Source organism: Siniperca chuatsi, linkage group LG21 (assembly GCF_020085105.1).
Source record: "Siniperca chuatsi isolate FFG_IHB_CAS linkage group LG21, ASM2008510v1, whole genome shotgun sequence".
Lineage (NCBI taxonomy): Eukaryota > Metazoa > Chordata > Actinopteri > Centrarchiformes > Sinipercidae > Siniperca > Siniperca chuatsi.
Window position 1 is genome coordinate 22826389 of NC_058062.1, and position 18165 is coordinate 22844553.

General features: G+C 41.8%; 2 protein-coding genes across 7 annotated transcripts in view; one reads left to right on the plus strand and one right to left on the minus strand.

The window, feature by feature from the left end:
- The window catches only part of LOC122869301 (potassium voltage-gated channel subfamily C member 1-like), a 136292-nt gene that overhangs the window by 91416 nt on the left and 26711 nt on the right, over window positions 1-18165 (plus strand). The gene's annotated exons all lie outside the window — the stretch shown is intronic.
- LOC122869312 lies at window positions 409-5868 on the minus strand. Its single transcript, XM_044182197.1, has 2 exons — window positions 4276-5868; window positions 409-434 (listed from the first exon to the last, which is right to left on the minus strand). The coding sequence occupies exon 1, from the start codon at window positions 5596-5598 to the stop codon at window positions 4498-4500; it is 1101 nt and encodes a 366-aa protein (XP_044038132.1). The 5' UTR covers window positions 5599-5868; the 3' UTR covers window positions 409-434; window positions 4276-4497.

Genomic DNA, 18165 nt, shown 5'->3' on the forward strand with positions numbered 1-18165 from the left:
CATAGGCTGCAGTGAGGCAAAGTATTGTCACAGTGATTTTTTATTAGCCAAACCAATCTAATTTTTATTTTATTTATATATATATAGCGCCAATTCATAACAGAAGTTATCTCATTGCACTTTTCCTATAGAGCAGGTCTAGACTGTACTCTTTATAATATTAATTACTTTGGGGGTGGGTGGGGGGAGAGGGAGGCAAAATGCAAAGACCACATAGAATAAAAAAAAAATAGAGAGTAGAATAGTAATTGTAGTTTTAATATTAATAAATTAGTAATAATAGGAATGACAGCTCTTCTTCTTTTCCTTTCGGCTGTTCCCTTTCAGGGGTCGCCACAGCGAATCATGTGCCTCCATCTAACCCTGTCCTCTGCATCCTCTTCACTCGCACCAATTAACTTCATGTCCTCTCTCACTAATAATAGGAATGACAGCTATAGGAAAAATAATGTCAGTATTAGTAACAGAGCCAATAACAACAACTGTAGTAGTAGTTATCGAGCAGGAACATGGGGGCAGCAGTTGGCCCACAACCACAGATCCAGACTCTGCAGCTCCGGAGGCAGAAATACCTGCTGAAAGCGACAGAAGGAGAGAGGAGAGAAACGAGAAAGCACAAAACTATGGGAGAGAGAAGATGTTGAGTTAGTAACATGCAGTAATGGGATAAAACTGCATACAGATGGAGAGGGAGAGAAGGAAAGAGGAAAGAGGTGCATCATGGGAAGTCTCCCGGCAGTCTAGGCCTATAGCAGCATAACTAAGGGATGGTTCAGGACCATTAAACCATTAAACATTGGTAATAAATGACCCCATGGTGGTGCTATAGGTAAATCAAATGCTGATTCTCACACTAGGCTAACTTCCTGTTGCCAGTACCATAACTATAACTTGTTATTGGCATGTAGATGTCCTCAGACCGGGACTCTTATCAAACATGTTAAAGTTGAGACGATGTGGAGCCGAGGTAGCACTGTCACTAATTGTGAAACATCCACACATCGAAACTCGCCACATTGACACCGAAACGCGTTTGATAAAACCTCAAAAGCTTTGCACTTTAGCATCACAAAGGTCTTTAGATTGCACTGTCCAAATTTGAAGTTGATCTGATTAATTCTCTAGGTGCAGTTCGTATGGAGTATGGATCCTGTAAATGGCGGGAAAATGCCCTAAAAATGCACTGTAAATTCAAAAGGGCTGACCTTCTGTTGGGTTTTGGGTATGGCTCCACGATGCTTTTTTGTAAGTCTAGAGATGATACATCTGCCTCCCAAATTTCGTACATCTAGGTGAAATTTTGTAGGGGGCTCTATCGAGCCATTTTCCCACACCTAGTTTATGAGTATACCAAGTCTGTTTTTAACCAGTTTGAAAGCTAAAACGCATTTAGGGGGCGCTGTAGAACCGACCACCCCAAAGCCCAATTGTGACATCAAATCAAAATATAAAAATATATATTATAGACTATGGGTTCAAATTTTCGTGATTTTCTGAGAATCCTAAAGGCCTCGAACGTGTTTAAAAAAGGAAATTGTAGAAAGGAAATCCAAAATGGCTGATTTCCTGTTGGACAAAGTCCTTTAATAAACTGAAATATGTTGTTAATGAGGAGAGCAATGATCCCCCCAAATCTTATGAAGATCAAAGCACCTTTATCCCAAAGCTGGCGTGCATTAGGGTGCAGTTTTCGAGCATCCCAAAGAACTCTGATATCATTATTATCATACTCTTAAAGTATGATAATAATAGTAATGATAATAATAATAATCTGACCAAAATCCATCCTAATAATAATGATAATAATAATCTCTACAAAAACAATAGGTTCCCTACTGCTTGCAGCTTTAATTAGGGCCCAAGCACTAAAGTGCCAGGGACCATACGGCCCTTTGTGCCCTAATTAAAGCTGCAAGCTGCAAGCCGCAAGCCGCGTTGAACGGGCCCACACCTCCTTGGGGTGAGTGACAGCTACAGTCTTGTGACCGGAGGCTGGCTGACACTGTTCACAGCCATCGGGCTCTGTGCAAAGGATTTAAATATCACTTCCTGCGTCCACTGCGTCTTCCTGTGGAGTTAGAGAATACACACTAATCATACACAGTGTAGATCACACAATATAACTCCTAATTAGCCTTTAAATGTACTCAGCCCGAAACTCTTATCAAACATATGAAATTTGGAAAAGATCTGAAGATGTGGAGCTGAGGTAGCACTGTTACTACTTTTCGAACAAGGTAGCGTTGTTACAAATTTTGGAACAAGGTAACACTGTTACTAATTTTGGAACCCAGAATTTGCTGCATTGCCACAGCAACACCATTTGAGAAAAAGTAAAAAGCTTCGCAATTTAGTGCCACTGCTTCGTTGAAATTTTATAGGGGCGCTATCAAGCCATTTTGCCATACCCAAACCAGAGGCCCATATCAGACATCAAAATACAACCTTTCTGACGCCTGTGCCAAGTTCCATGGCATTCCACTAAGCATACATAGTGCCTCAAAAACAGCTTCCTGTTTCATTGCGAATAATGCGTCACTAAGGCAATGGCATCTTAAGGCCATTTGAGGTGGATCTGGACAACCTGCCTGTAGGAGTACATCAAAGTGTAAAACATGGCAACATTTCCTGTTGCCAGGAGGTGGCACTATGACTATGACTGAATATTGGTCTGTGGATGTCTTCAGGCTGGGACAATTATCAATCATGTGAAATCTGGAAAAAATCTGACGATGTGGAGTGGAGTTAATACAGTTTGTTTTAGAGATGATACACCTGCCTAACAAATTTCATACATCTAGCTCAAATTTAAAGGTGGGATTTGACTTTGAACAATTTTAGGGGCGCTATCGAGCCATTTTGCCAGACTCATGCACCAGACCCATAAAACTATAGGGACTGTAACTTCCTGTTAAATATTATATTCAATATTGGCCTGTAAATGTCTTCAGGCTGGGACTCTTATCAAATGTGAGGTTTGGGGCAGATTTGACCATGTACACTCAGGTTACAACAACTTCCTGTGTCATGGCGAAACATCGACATTAGACGCTATGCAACGGACACGCCATTCAACGAAAACTCACAAGCTTCACAATATAGCATTATCAATGTCTTAAGGCTTTTCTGCCAAAATGTGAGGTGGATCTGGTCATCCTGCTAGGAGGAGTACGTCTAAGTATAAAACATGTCATTTCCTGTTGTCAGTAGGTGGCGCTATGACTGAGTGAATTTTAGAATTAGAATTTTTCTTCAGGGCGGAACTGCTATTAAACATGAGAAGTTTGTGGCAGACGTGACCATCCACACTCAAGTTATAACAACTTCCTTCTTCATAGCGAAACTGCCACACTGTTCAATGAAAACTCAAGCTTTGAGCAACTTTTCATCGTGAAGGTCTTTAGATTGCTCTGCAAAAATTTTAAGTCGATCTGATTAATTCTCTAGGAGGAGTTTGTTCAAGTACGTAGCCTGTAAATCGCAAAAAAATTACCACTAAATTCAAAATGGCCGACTTCCTGTTGGAATTAGAGTAAGGGTCCAGGAGACTTTTTTTTACATCTGGACATGATACATGTGTCCCCCAAATTTTGTACATTTAGGTGAAACATGTCGCAGGGGCTGCTCTGTAGGTCCATCTTGATTTAGATCCATTTTGCCACACCCATACACAAGACCCATATCAAATGTAAATTTTCACTACTTCTGAATTTTATGCAAAGTTTCATGAGTTTTCAGACACCTTTAACCCCTCAAAAATTTGATTAATTTGGAGGAATAATGATAATAATAATTCCTTGCATTTCAATAGGGTCTTTGCAGTGGTCGCTGCTCAGGCCCTAATAATAATTCCTTGGGTTTCAATGGGGCCTTCGCCGCCTTAATAATAATGAGAACTTAACCTGCAAGCAGGTATTAACGGGGTCCAAGCCTCCGGCACAAGTCGCAACATGCGGTCTACTGAGGCAGTGCAAGTCGGACCTGCAGTCCCACAAGCATGACGCAAGTCGCAGGTGGAGAGCAGCACAGACATTGGAAAACATTGGCAGCTCTTGGTCTTGAAGCAGAATTGGAGCGATTAGAATGTTTAGAAGAAATGAGTATTAACAGGGATGTGTCTCCGAATGAAAAAGAAGAAATTCCAAATTCACAGCCACTCGAAAGGAGGGCAGTGTCAGTTGAATTTCAAAAGCAGAAAATGAATTGATCAGAAGCATTATCTATTATTATCTATCTACAGTCATATCTGAGCGTACACTACGTGGAACCCCATACCTCTGTATTAGCTCATTTTTCAACCATTTTACTGCTGCATCTGCTGACTCTTTCTTGCTTGGTATTGCCGCTACCCACTTGGTGAATCTGTCCACCATCACCAGCAAGTAATGGTAGCCTTTTGTTCTGTTTTCCACATCCATATCGGTGAAGTCGATCTTGATGTCTTGGAATGGTGCTTCTGGTACTGGAAACCTTCCCATTGGGCACTTGTATGCCTGCTTAGGGTTGTGTCCATTTGCAAGTGTAGCAGTCTGTCACATAGTTTTCCACTGTTGCTGTTATGTGGGGATGCAACCAGCCTCCTTCGTTGTTCTTCTGTGTTTTCTTCTTGTTCTCATGAGCCGGTCTGTGTGCTTGTTTGAGTAGTAGCTGACAAAGTTTGGCTGGAGCCACTATTCTTCCATCATGAGCTCTCCACAGGCCTTCCTTCTTTGTTGCTCCTTTCCGATGCCATTCACTTTGCTCGTATACTCCTGCTTGTTCTTGCATATCAATGATGTCTTTCTCTGTTAGTTCTGGTAGTTGTTCAATGGTGACAGACACCTGTCTGGGTGTGTATCCTCCCGCCTTCTTGGCCGCTAAGTCTGCAGCATAATTTCCTTCTGTTATGCTGGTGTCTAGTTTTTGGTGTCCTTTGTATTTCATCTCGGCCACAGCTGCAGGCAGTAGTACTGCTCTTACCAGTTTTTCTAGCTGTGCTCGGTGCTTTACTGGAGTGTTGGCTGTAGTCAGGAAGTTCCTTCTGACCCACTGCGGTCCATCCACATGTACAGCTCCATGTCCATAGGCTGAGTCTGTGTAGATGTTCACTCTTTTTCCTTCAGAAAACTCCAGGGCTCTTGTTAAGGCCACTATTTCAGCCAGCTGTGCTGAGGCTGGTTGTGGTATGAGACCTTGGTCTATTGTGAGATGCGTCTTTGTGTGTGGATCCTGTTTTACTACAGCATAGGAGGCCACATTTCCACTGTCTCTTCTGTAGCAGCATCCATCTGTGAACAGGACCACCACTTTTTGTAGAGGTTCTGTTTCCAGATCCGCTCTGAGTCTTACATCTTTCTCAGCTCTTTCCGCACAGTTATGCGCTTGGCTATTGTCGGTGGCCAGTCCACTTGCCATGTTCACACCTTCAGTGTGGTATAGGACATGTGGTTGTAGCAGAATGTCTGAAATTTTCGTTTTTCTTGCTGTGGAGAAGGTGAATGCACTTGATCCCAAAAATGCCACTACTCCATGATCAGTGTTCACTTTCAGTTCGTGGCACATTACTATGTGGCTGTTTTTGTGATTGCTTTTGCCAATGCTGCCAAGTACCTTGTACATCCTGCTTGCCCTGTTTCCATATTATCCAGTTTGGAGCTGTGGTACTCTTCTTTCTCCCTCCTTTTTCTGGAAAAGCACAGCATTAACTACTCCAGCTTTTTCAGAAACGTCAAGATGGAAGGGTTTTGTGTAGTCAGGTGATGTCAGAGGAGCAGCTTGTGCCAGTTCAGGACTCACCCAAGCCAGCCCTAACTATAAGCTTAATCAAAGAGGACAGTCAGTCTTAAGCCTACTCTTAGATGTGGAGATGGTGTCTGCCTCCCAAACCCAAACTGGGATCTGATTCCACAGGAGAGGAGCTTGATAAGTGAAGGTTCTGGCTCCCATTCTACTTTTGGAGACTCTAGGAACCACCTGTAACCCTGCATTCTGGGAGCGCAGTGTTCTAGTCGGAAAATACAATATTATATGTGGGAGTTAAAGGATAAATCCTGATCAAAGATAACTCCGAGGTTCCTTACGGTGGTGATGGAGGCCAGGGCAATGCCATCTACAGCAACTATGTCTTTAGATAATGTGTCTTGGAGGTGTTTGGGGCCAAGTACAATAACTTCATTTTTGTCAGAGTTTAACATCAGAAAATTGCAGGTCATCCAGGTTTTTATGTCCTTAAGGCATGCTTGAAGTTTAGCTAACTGGTTAGTTAGTGTCATCTATAATATTTTTAAAAATATTAAAGAAAGTCATGAAGTCATTACTACTGAGGGCTATAGGAATACATGGTTCAATAGAGCTATGACTCTCTGTCAGCCTAGCTACAGTGCTAAAAAGAAACCTGGGGTTGTTTTTATTTTACTCTATTAATGATGAGTAGTAAGCTGCTCTGGAATTACGGAGAGCTTTCCTGCATGTTTTAAGACTATCTTGGCAGACTAAACGAGATTTTTCCAGGTTGTTGGAATGCCGTTTACTTTCAAGTTTTCGCGATGTTTGCTTTAATTTGCAGGTTTGGGTGTTATACCAGGGAACTAACCTTCTTTGTTTTATTGTCTTATTTTTTAGAGGAGCGATAGAATCGAGTGTCGTTCGCAGTGAGCCTGCAGCACTATAAACAAGATGGTCAGTTTGAGAGGGGCTGCAATTTGCATAGGAGTCCTCTGTTATATTGAGACATAGCATGATTTAAATGCAGATGGGATCGCTTCTTTGAATTTAGCCACAGCACTATCAGATAGATATCTAGAGTAGGAGTTTTTGCCTAATGGCGTGTAGTCCAGTAATAGGAGTTCAAAAGTTAAATAAATTAAATAATGGTCCGATAATGACGGATTCTGTGGAAAGACTCTTTAATGTTCAATTTCAATGCCATATACCAGAACAAGGTCGAGGGTGTTGTTAAAACAGTGGGTTTTTGTACACTCTGACAAAAGCCAATCAAATCTAATAATGAGATAAATGCTGTACTAAGGCTATAATTTTCAACGTCCACATGAATATTGAAATCACCTACAATAATTACTTTATCTGCATTCGTGGTTCCCAACCCACTCTGGCTTGATCCCCTAATAATCCCTACAAACACAATACGTTCCTTTCAGTAGCAGGAGCCGTTGGACCTGGCATTTCCGTGCTCAGGCTCCTCTCGCCCTGGTTGAGGTACCTCTGTCCATATATCCTCTCGCCCCGGTAGAGGTGCCTCTGTCCATACAAGTCCAAACAAAGAATCCGAAGTAAATCCTACAGCCAGCCTGACTGCTCCAATGTGGCTTCTGTGTGTGTGGCAGACCCGAGGTCCAGCATGCTACTGCATTTAGACGGAGAGCATAATTAGTCATTGATTCACAGCTGAGAATATTTGCTCTCCCAGGCGCTGCTCACCTGAGCAACTCCCCCACCTCTCTCTCTTCCTGCAGCTGACTACAAACCATGCCCACCTCCACAGGGGGTGATCGAGATGGGTTTTTTTCACTTTTTGGGGAGCTGTCATGTCGTCCATCTTTATATACAGTCCCAAATCATCAATGGACATGGGTTAAAAGCAGTTGTTAGCATGAAATTCCTGCTGTTTGACTGCTGCGCAAATTTAGAGCTCAAACACACTCATTCTGGTTATTATATTCGTAACATTAGCATGTCTGAAAATCCTGCTGTTTCCACAAAATGTTTCCAGGCACTGGTATGTTGTCTTATTAGAGATGATTGCAGTGTTTACAGATAAAGTGTCACTCATAAGGTTCAAGGTACATTTATTTCTCATTCTACAACACAGGCTACACAATGAAATTAAAGTTGTAGCCCCCTTCATGCTACACACACAGACCATATATACAAATATTTAAATTTAGAATAGAATAAAAATAAAAACAATATATACAGTTACTTATATACATATATTATACAAGGTGGTGGTATGGTAATGTTCAAAACCAGCATAGCGAGGATGAGGTGGAGATGAGGAGTCTCACAGCCTGAGGAAAGAAGTTGCTCTGTAGTCTAGTGGTACAACAGCAGGAAAAACTACATAAAATGTACAATGGACTTTTAAGTATGTCCAAGTTAATTTGTATTTTGTTGATCTGTCTCTATAAATAATAAATTTCCACTGAAAAATATAAATGAAGCGAGAAGAGAAGAAGAGAGAAGCTCAAACGAACTATATACAGAGAAAGTTTCATAGCAAGAGCGTCGATGTAACCACAGAAACTCTCTACAACTGAACTCCCGCTCCCGTGACAAGCGGCGTCCTCCTGCTTACCGCACACCTACTGACTGCCTGCGTACGTTGCAAGTAAAGGGAGAGGTCCTGCTGGCAGAAGAGCTGTGGACTGCGATTACTCTGCGGCATGCAAGGAAAATAATCCCCTGTAAAAGTTAACAAGAACTTGTCACAGGAATCTTGCCTTCTTAAGTTACCTTAAAAATACAGTCATTTCTGAGCTTTTTTTTTTTTTTACCAGCATGGAGAATAGATAGATTAGTGACTATATAATAAGTCACAGAAAAAAAAGTTATTTGCATGGTGGAGTGCTGAGGATAAATTAAGTAGTTTCAAAGCCTGAGGTAAGAAGCTGTTCTGTAGTCTGGTGATATGACAGCAGATACTTATATATCTTTTTCCAGATGGCAGCAGGGTGAATAGGCTGTGGCGGGTACTGTCTTTTAGTATCCTTTGGGCTCTGCGCAGGCACCTCACCTCACCAATATCACTGATGCTCAGTAGGTTGGTACCAATGATCTTCTGAGCAGTTTTAAATCACCCACTGCAGAGCCCTCCTGACCTGAGCCATGCACATCCAATGCCAGTTTGTGATGTTTCCAGTCAGGATGCTTTCTATTGCTCCTCTATTTAAGTTTCCTTAAGAAATACAGCCGTTTCTGAGCTTTCTTGACCAGGGTGGAGATGTGAGAAGACCATGTAAGGGTCTTTGAGATGCTGATTCCCATGAACCTAAAACTATTCACCTGCTCCACCTCCTTTTTCCTAAAATCAACGATCAGCTCCTTGGTTTTGCTGACGTTGAGCAGTAGGTTGTTCTCTGTGCACAAATTGTCGATTCCTCGCGATATGAAGTCTTATCGTTGTTTGAAGTCAGACTGATGATGATGGTGTCATCTGCAAACTTCACAACAGAGTTGTCTCCATGTCTCCATCCGGGGCTGCAATCATGGGTGTACAGTGTGAAGAGGAGGTGGCTGAGCACACAGCCCTGAGGGGTCCAGTGTGGAGGACTAGAGTGGAAGAGATGTTACCATTAATCAAAACTGTCTGGGGTCTGTTTGTGAGGAAGTCCAATATCCCATTACAGTGTGTGGTACTCAAGCCCACAGTGCTAAGTTTTCCAATCAGTTTCATAGGAGAGATTGTGTTGAATGCTGAGCTGAAATCAACAGCATTCTGATGTAGGTGTTCTTCTCAAGGTGGGTGAAGACTAAGTGGAGAGCAGTGGAGATGGCATTCTCTGTGGATCTGTTGGTTCTGAATGCAAACTGGTGAGGGTCCAGACTGGCTGGGATGTTGTCCTTTATCTATTGTAGAACCAGTTTCTGAAAGCAGTTCCTCAGAATGGGGGTGAGAGCCACAGGGCGGTAGTCATTTTGTCATAGTGGATGTCACGCAAGGGAGCAGGGAACACAAGGAATAGGACCCAAATGCAGACTAGAGGCAGAGCAGATGCAGTTCATTAATTTATTGTGGGAAAGGCTTACATGGGTAGCCAGGCAGATAGAGGTCCAAATCGGGAAGGCAGTCCAAGACAAACAAACAAATCAGACAAGGAGCAGGCAATAATCGAAAACCAGAAGTCCAGGCGAGGTCCAAGCGGAAGATCTCTCGGCGGAAGGCCCGGGGGCTGGACAGGTGCGGAGCTGGGGACCTCGGGCAGATGGCCTGAGGGCTGGACAGAAGAGCAGAGCAACTCATGAGGCCGCGATGATGGCGAAACCCCTCCGGAGGCCGGACTAAAGACCGGTGACAAAGACCAAAACCATATGAAGGTCTGGCGGAATGCTGGCAGCGCAGGCCAAAGGTCACTGGAGGCCAGCGGCGATGACGGAACCTTTCTGGAGGCCTGGTGGCGCAGGCAGAACCCTTCTGGAGGCCGGCGGCATGGCCGGAGAACAAGATCGGGGCCCGGCGACAGGGCAGCAGGCAACTGGGAGACTGGTAGAGGAGCCGGGAGAACCCGTGATGCCAGGGAACAGGAGGGTGCTGCTGCTGCAATCCAGCAGTGACAGGCAGGTTCTGCTGTGGCAGCTGAGTGGGTGTAGATGGCTGTGGCCCAACCAGAGCAGGAGATGGTTGCGGCCCAACTGGAGCAAAACCAAAAGTCCATGCAAGGTCCAAGCACACACAGAAATAAATCCAAGAGACTTAGGAGACGCACAGGAAACAAGGCTGGGACACCTGACGTGTAGACCACATACCACTGCTGATACAAATGATCATGACAACGAACTGACACTGAACAAAGGAATAAACCTGGACTAAATACACTTAGGTAGGGGACAATGAGACACAGGTGCAATTAATCAAGGCGGGACCAACAATCTAAACTGGAGGGAAAGCAAACAAAGACAGGATGTAAAAACACAAGGCACACGAGGAGAGGAGAACACTACAGATTAAAACCGGAAACAGGACAAAACCCCAAAAATATCAGACATTTAGACTAGACACTGCAGACTTTTTAGGTACAAGACGATGGGTGCTGTCTTGAAGCAGGTGGGAACATTCTCCTGAGTCAGTGATATGTTAAAAATGTCAATAATGACATCAACTAGTTGATGGCACATGTTCTTAGTACACGGCCAGGGATGTTATCTGGCCCAGCAGCTTTACTCATATTCGTTCTCAGCAGGGTTCTTATCACATCCGTCTTCTGGAGGCAGAGTAGACTTTGCAGCTCCCTTTTGGGGGAGATCAAAGAGAGCATAAAATGTTTTTAGCTCAGCTGGTAACGTGGCCTCACACATGAAGGGGGCCCTCCTGCTTTTGTAGCCTGTTATGTTTTTGATCGCCTGCCACATATCTTTGGTGTTGGTGTTGAGGTCTCTCTCCAGCCCTCCTTTCAGTCTCGCTCTAGCGGTGTTGTATCAGCTGAGAGCCACAGCAAATTTATCCCTGTGGTTACAGGACTTGATGTTGCAAATGCAGCTATTTAAACAGAGCAGAATGTGTGCTGTTACACAATAAACATGCACAATTACACACACACAAAACATATATGAAGCTGTAATGTACACAAAGACATTGGTCATTCATTTCAGAATGATACTGTAGAATCATAACACGTGAATATGCATATACACACACACACATACACAATTGACTATTTACACACAGTGCACACACTTGTTTGAGAAAATAAGACAAACAGTTTCAGTATATGTTGTTCTCAGATGTCTAATGTAAAATAATTTAATTTTCATGCATTTTAACCCACATGTACTACACACACACATACAGTGCACTGAATAACCAGGTCCTTAGTACATGGTGACCCAGATCTGTCGCTGTGGTATCCAGTACCCAGAATGCCTCCTGAGGTTTAAGGGATGTCTCACAGAGAACTTCTCATGGGCCAATTTAGCTAAAACTTGCACCGCAGACTTCATACCATAGTACACCATATACTGTACCAAGTTTACATTTAGAAAGCATAGGAGAGAGTTTTATTGCAAGCCTGTAAACATGCTTACTTTATGATTTGATGCTTATTTAAAATTAGTTCGCCCCAAAACAAAAATACTAATTTTTTTTAACCTCTTACCTGTAGTGCTATTTATCCATCTAGTTCGTTTGTGTGAGTTGCCAATTTTTGGAGATTTCGGCCCAGAGAGATGTCTGCCTTTTTTGAATATAATGGAACTATATGGCACTCAGCTTGTGGTGCTTTAAGTGCCAAAAAACATTTGAAAAAAAGCAATGTCTCTTTCCAGAAATCATGACCCGGTTACTCAAGATAATCCACAGACTAATGCTAATGTTAGCATCAAACAGTAGAGCCAATAAACACAATTTAATCCATTCCTTAAACATTTACTAATGTGTTTTTGGTTTTGTAAAGGCTAATAAAGAGACACACTCTAAACTTTTCTATTCAATTTCTGTCCAAGGTTTCTGCCCTCTTAAAGGAAGTTTTTCCTTGCCACTGTCACCAAATGCTTGCTCATGGTGGGATTTGTTGGATCTCTGTAATTAATATTTTAAAGAGTATGGTCTAGACCTGCTCTATAGGAAAAGTGCAATGAGATGACTTCTGTTATGAATTGGCGCTATATAAATAAAATTGAATTGAATTGAATCCTGGGAGTGCAGTTTTCTAGTCGGGTAATATGGTATTATGAGATCTTTAAGATATGATGGTGCCTGACCGTTAAGAGCTTTGTAGGTGAGGAGAAGGATTTTAAATTCTATTCTGGATTTTACAGGGAGCCAGTGCAGAGAAGCTAATATTGGAGAGATATGATCTCTTTTCCTAGTTTTTGTCAGTACACGTGCCGCAACATTCTGGATCAACTGGAGACTCTTAAGGGACTTATTCGGGCAGCCTGATAATAAGGAATTGCAATAATCCAACCTAGAAGTAATAAATCCATGGACTAGTTTTTCTGCATCATTTTGAGACAGGATGTGCCTGATTTTTGCAACGTTGCGTAGGTGAAAGAAAGCAGTCCTTGAAGTTTGTTTCATGTGGGAGTTAAAGGATAAATCCTGATGGCCAGGGCCGGGCAATGCCATCTAGAGTAACTACATCTTTAGATAATGTGTCTCGGAGATGTTTGGGGCCAAGTACAATAATTTCAGTTTTGTCAGAGTTTAACATCAGAAAATTGCAGGTTAACCAGGTCTTTATGTCCTTAAGGCATGCTTGAAGTTTAGCTAACTGATTAGTTTCATCTGCCTTGATTGATCGATATAATTGGTTATCATCCGCATAAAAATGAAAGTTTATGGAGTGTTTCCTAATAATATTGCCTAGAGGTAGCATATATAAGGTGAACAGAATCGGTCCAAGCACAGAACCTTGTGGAACTCTGTGACTAACTTTTGTGTGCACGGAGGACTCACCCCTAACATGTGCAAACTGATATCGATCTGATAGATAGGATTTAAACCAGCTTAGTGCGGTTCCTGTAATGCCAATTATATGTTCCAGTCTCTGTAATAGGATGTGATGGTCAATGGTGTCGAACACAGCACAAGACAAGTACAGAGACAAGTCCATTGTCTGATGCAATTAAAAGGTCATTTCTAATTTTCACCAGTGCTGTCTCTGTGCTATGATGCACTCTAAATCCTGACTGAAAATCCTCAAATAAACAGTTGGCGACTGCTTTCTCAAGGATCTTAGAGAGAAAGGGAATGTTAGAAATAGGTCTATAGTTGGCTCAAACCCCTGGATCAAGAGTGGGCTTTTTCAGAAGTGGTTTAATAACAGCTACTTTAAAGGACTGTGGTACATAGCCTGTTAATAAAGACAGATTGATCATATCCAGTAATGAAGTGCTAACTAAGGGTAAAACATTTTTAAGCAGCCTAGTTGGAATGGGGTCTAAGGTTGATGGCTTAGATTAATTAATCGTCGAAGTTAGTTGAAGAAGGTCGATAGGAGCAAAGCAAAATAAATATCAGGTTTTACAGTTGTTTCTAAGGTTCCTGTGTTTGAAGATAAATCGGTACCGGTTGAAGGCAGGATGTGATGAATTTTTTCTCTAATAGTTAAAATTTTATTATTAAAGAAACTCATTAAGTCGTTACTACTGAGTGCTATAGGAATACATGGTTCAATAGAGTTATGGCTCTCTGTCAGCCTGGCTAAAGTGCTGAAAAGAAACCTGGGGTTGTTTTTATTTTCCTCTAGTAATGATGAGTAGTAAGCTGCTCTGGCATTATGGAGGGCCATCTTGTATGTTTTAAGACTATCTTGGCAGACTAAACGAGATTCTTCCAGGTTGTTGGAACCCCATTTCCTCTCAAGTTTTCGTGATGTTTGCTTTAATTTGCGGGTTTGGGTGTTATACCATAGAGCTAACCTTCTTTGTTTTATTGTCTTATTTTTTAGAGGAGCGATAGAATTGAGTGTCGTTCGCAGTGAGCCTGCAGCACTATCAACTAGATGGTCAAATTGGGAGGGGCTGCGATTTGCATAGGAGTCCTCACAGCATTAAATTAAATGCAGATGGGAATCGCTTCTTTGAATCTAGCCACAGCACTATCAGATAGACATCTAGAGTAGGAGTTTTTGCCTAATGGCGTGTAGTCCAGTAATAGCAGTTCAAAAGTTATTAAATAATGGTCCGATAATGACGGATTCTGTGGAAAGACTATTAAATGTTCAATTTCAATGCCATATACCAGAACAAGGTCGAGGGTGTGGTTAAAACAGTGAGTGGCTTCATGTACACTCTGACAAAAGCCAGTCGAATCTAATAAGAGATAAATGCAGTACTAAGGCTATCATTTTCAATGTCCACATGAATATTGAAATCACCTACAATAATAACTATCTGTTTTAAGGACTAAACTTGATAAAAACTCTGAATAAGGACGAGGAGCACGGTACACTATAACAAATAGAATTGGCTGTCGCGTTTTCCAGGTCGGGTGTGAAAGACTAAGAACAAGGCTTTCGAATGAGTTATAATTTAGTTTAGGTTTAGGGTTGATTAATAGGCTTGAGTCGAAGATGGCTGCAACCCCACCTCCTTGGCTGGTGCCTCGAGGAATGTGAGTATTAATATGACTGGGTGGATTGTATTCATTTAACATATTCTTCATGGCCCAGCCAGGTTTCAGTAAGACAAAATAAGTAAATATGATACTCTGATATCAAATTTTTCACTAGCACAGCTTTAGATGACAGAGATCTGATGTTTAAGAGTCCACATTTAATTCTCCTATTTTGTTGTGCTCTTTCAGCGTTTTTGTTTAGGTTTTTATGTATAACTCCTCTTCCGTTAACGTTTTATTAATTTAAGTGGTTGGGGAGCAGACACCCTCAGTAAGTAGTTTTGGGTGGGTAACTGCTCTGGAAGCGCAGAGAAGCGTGTAGGACTGCAACTCTGCCTCCTGGTCTCAACTCTGAGTTGTCATGGTTTAGGTCCACTAATAAAATCAGTCAGATTTCGGGATATGAGAGCTGCTCCATCCAAAGTGGGATGAATGACGTTTCTCCTAATCAGACCAGGTCTTCCCCCAAAAGTTCACCAATTATCTACAAAGCCCACATTGTTTGCTGGACACCACCTTGACAGCCAGCGGCGGAATGAAGACATGCGGCTAAACATGTCATCACTGGTCAGGTTTGGCAGGGGCCCAGAGAAAACTATGGAGTCCAACATTGTCTTTGCATATGTACACACCGACTCAACATTAACTTTAGTGAGCTCCAATTGGCGTAATCAGGAATCATTACCGCCGATGTGGATAACAATCATACTGTATTTACGTTTATCCTTAGCCAGCAGTTTTAAATAGGATTCAACGTCGCCCGCTCTGGCCCCAGGAATACATTTGACTATGGTCGCGGGTGTCGCTAACTTCACATTTCTCAAAATGGAGCTGCCATTGAGCTGAGTTGTTTTCTCAGTGGGTGTGTCGCTGAGTGGGGAGAACTTTTTAGAAACGTGAACAGGTTAGTGGTGAACCGTGGGCCTCTGCTTAGGGCTATGCTTCCTTCGGACAGTCACTCAACCTCCCTGGTTTCCAGACGGCTAACAGGAGCTATCTCTGGTCGATCCACATCGGCTACTGGGGGCTGGCTAACTACAGCAGCTAATGATTGAGTTCCTATAGTGGGGAACCATGTTTCCAATTCACTAAGCCTTGCCTTCAATGCTACAAATGAACTACATTTATTACATGTACCATTATCACTAAAGGAAGCAGAGGAATAGCTAAACATTTGACACACCGAGCAAGAGAGAGCAGGAGAGTGAGAGGGAGAGAGAGAAGCCATTGCTACCTGCTAAGCTAAAGAACGGTAGCTAGCAAAAATGAATGCTTGAGCAAAACTAGTGTGCATTTAAATGTATAGCAGATAGTTAGTCACTATAATGAAGAATCGAACAAAATTAACTGATGAGCTAGAGCAGTAAAAATACGCAATTAGTAACACACAAACACCAGTGACCGGAAATGAGACAATACACTTACCGCAGCACGTCAGCAAGTTTTCCTGACTTGTTACCCAGTAATAAAAGAAAGTCCCCTCATTTGTGCCTGTGTAAATCCAGCCACCAGATTCAAACCAAATCTGGGAGAAAAATATGTACAGAATTAAAATGTACTGTATAGGACATGGCAAGTGAAGAGAAAGAGCTTAATATAGTGGGTAATTTAATTGTACATGATGCATGAATGCTACAACACTGATTCCAACAGTTAAAAAAACAGCACGTCACTATCATTTGGTTTATTTTTGATACCGCCAATCGGAAGGCAAACAACTGGGAGCAGAAACTTTTGACATACTGATTATCGCTCTTAGTTCAGCCTTATGCACACTGTTTTGGCATGTGGAGAAATGTAAAGTTTGACAGGCCAAGTTACAGTTGCTAAGTTTTGATTGGACAATCACTGTTTGGGGGTGGGGTTTAGCGAACGGTCATTTACCCCATTCACATTTCAAAGTAATATACTGGAAATGTGCTGTATATTTGATTGGCCAATGCAGTGCATCGCCGGATTACGTAACATCACATTGCAGCAAAAAGTTGAGCCCGGTTTAACTTTTAGTTGGATTACCCTGTGTTTTGTTGCCAGAGCCATTGCTAGGGCACCTCCACTGTAGCAAGCAGTGGTCTCATTGAAATGAATGAGAAGGCTGTGTTTAAGGTCTGTCTGAGCACAGCCTTACCTCTTATGTGATGTTGGTGATATTTGTATGATGTAGGCTACTGTATATTGACAACGACCCACACTTTTAACAGTGTTACCTCTCCTCTTACTATTTAATGACAGTGTCTCAAATTAGGACTACATTAGGAGTAGTAAACTAGGAGTAGGTAATCTACACCTTTTTAACCTAACTAATCTAATCACATTAGTTCTATTAATTAGTATTCCTATTTAAGACAACTATTAAATGAGTCCATTGTGTCTGTTGGATGGTCTATGTGTTACTAGATTTCCTGGATCAGGGATCATCCTTATTACATCAAAATTGAAAGCACAATTATTTGGTACAATAAAACTCACCAAGGTTGATTTTATTTCACATAATCACTCCATTGTAAATCATTCATAAAATAAAACATATTTCAATAGTGAAGTTATTTTAGGAAATTCAGCCCTGATTTATTTTCCGGCTGACTGACTTCCCAACTTCAATCACTCCGAGTTTTATTCGCTTGTGACAGTTCAAATCCTTGACAGAAATAAAGTCAGTCATATATATCGTAATTAGATTTTTTAAACTTTTAGATCTCTATATCATATTACCCTAAAAAATCCAGTATCCATCAGGCTAATAACAATTAATGCAGACTGAGCAGTCAAATGTCTATGTATTCTAGTTCTTACATAGGGCATTTTCTTCAAATGTTGGAAAACACCATCAGATCCAAGGTGTAAATGACATATGTAAAGTTTAATCACATTCTTCAAGAATAAATTCCACCCAACATGTTGAAAGGTCACCCAACTCTGCCACTTCCTGCTGTTTCAACCTGCCCATCAAAAAGCCCCCCCAAAAATCCCATCAGCCTCGGCTCTACTATATGTTTAGCGCTAATTGTGCAAATGTTAGAATTCTAACATACTAAACTAAGATGGTGAACATGGTAAACAATATACTTGCTAAACATTAGTATGTTAGCATTGTCATTGTCAGAATGTTGGCATGCTGATGTTAGCATTTAGCTCAAAGCACCGCTGTGGCCAAATACAGCCTCACAGAGCTGCAAGCATGGCTGTAGACCTGTTAAACCTGTTCAATTTTACCCCCTAAATGAAGAGAAAACATACTTCACCCTGACGTTTTCCTGTTAACAGCAGCCTGCTGTTCCTAGACTGGCTAAAACACCTGGTCTCTGAGATTAAAATGTCTTCCATGAAATGAAGGTTTTTAAGATTGGAGTGTTAACATGGAGGACTGTATGTATTTCTAACTGTGCTCAGATGAT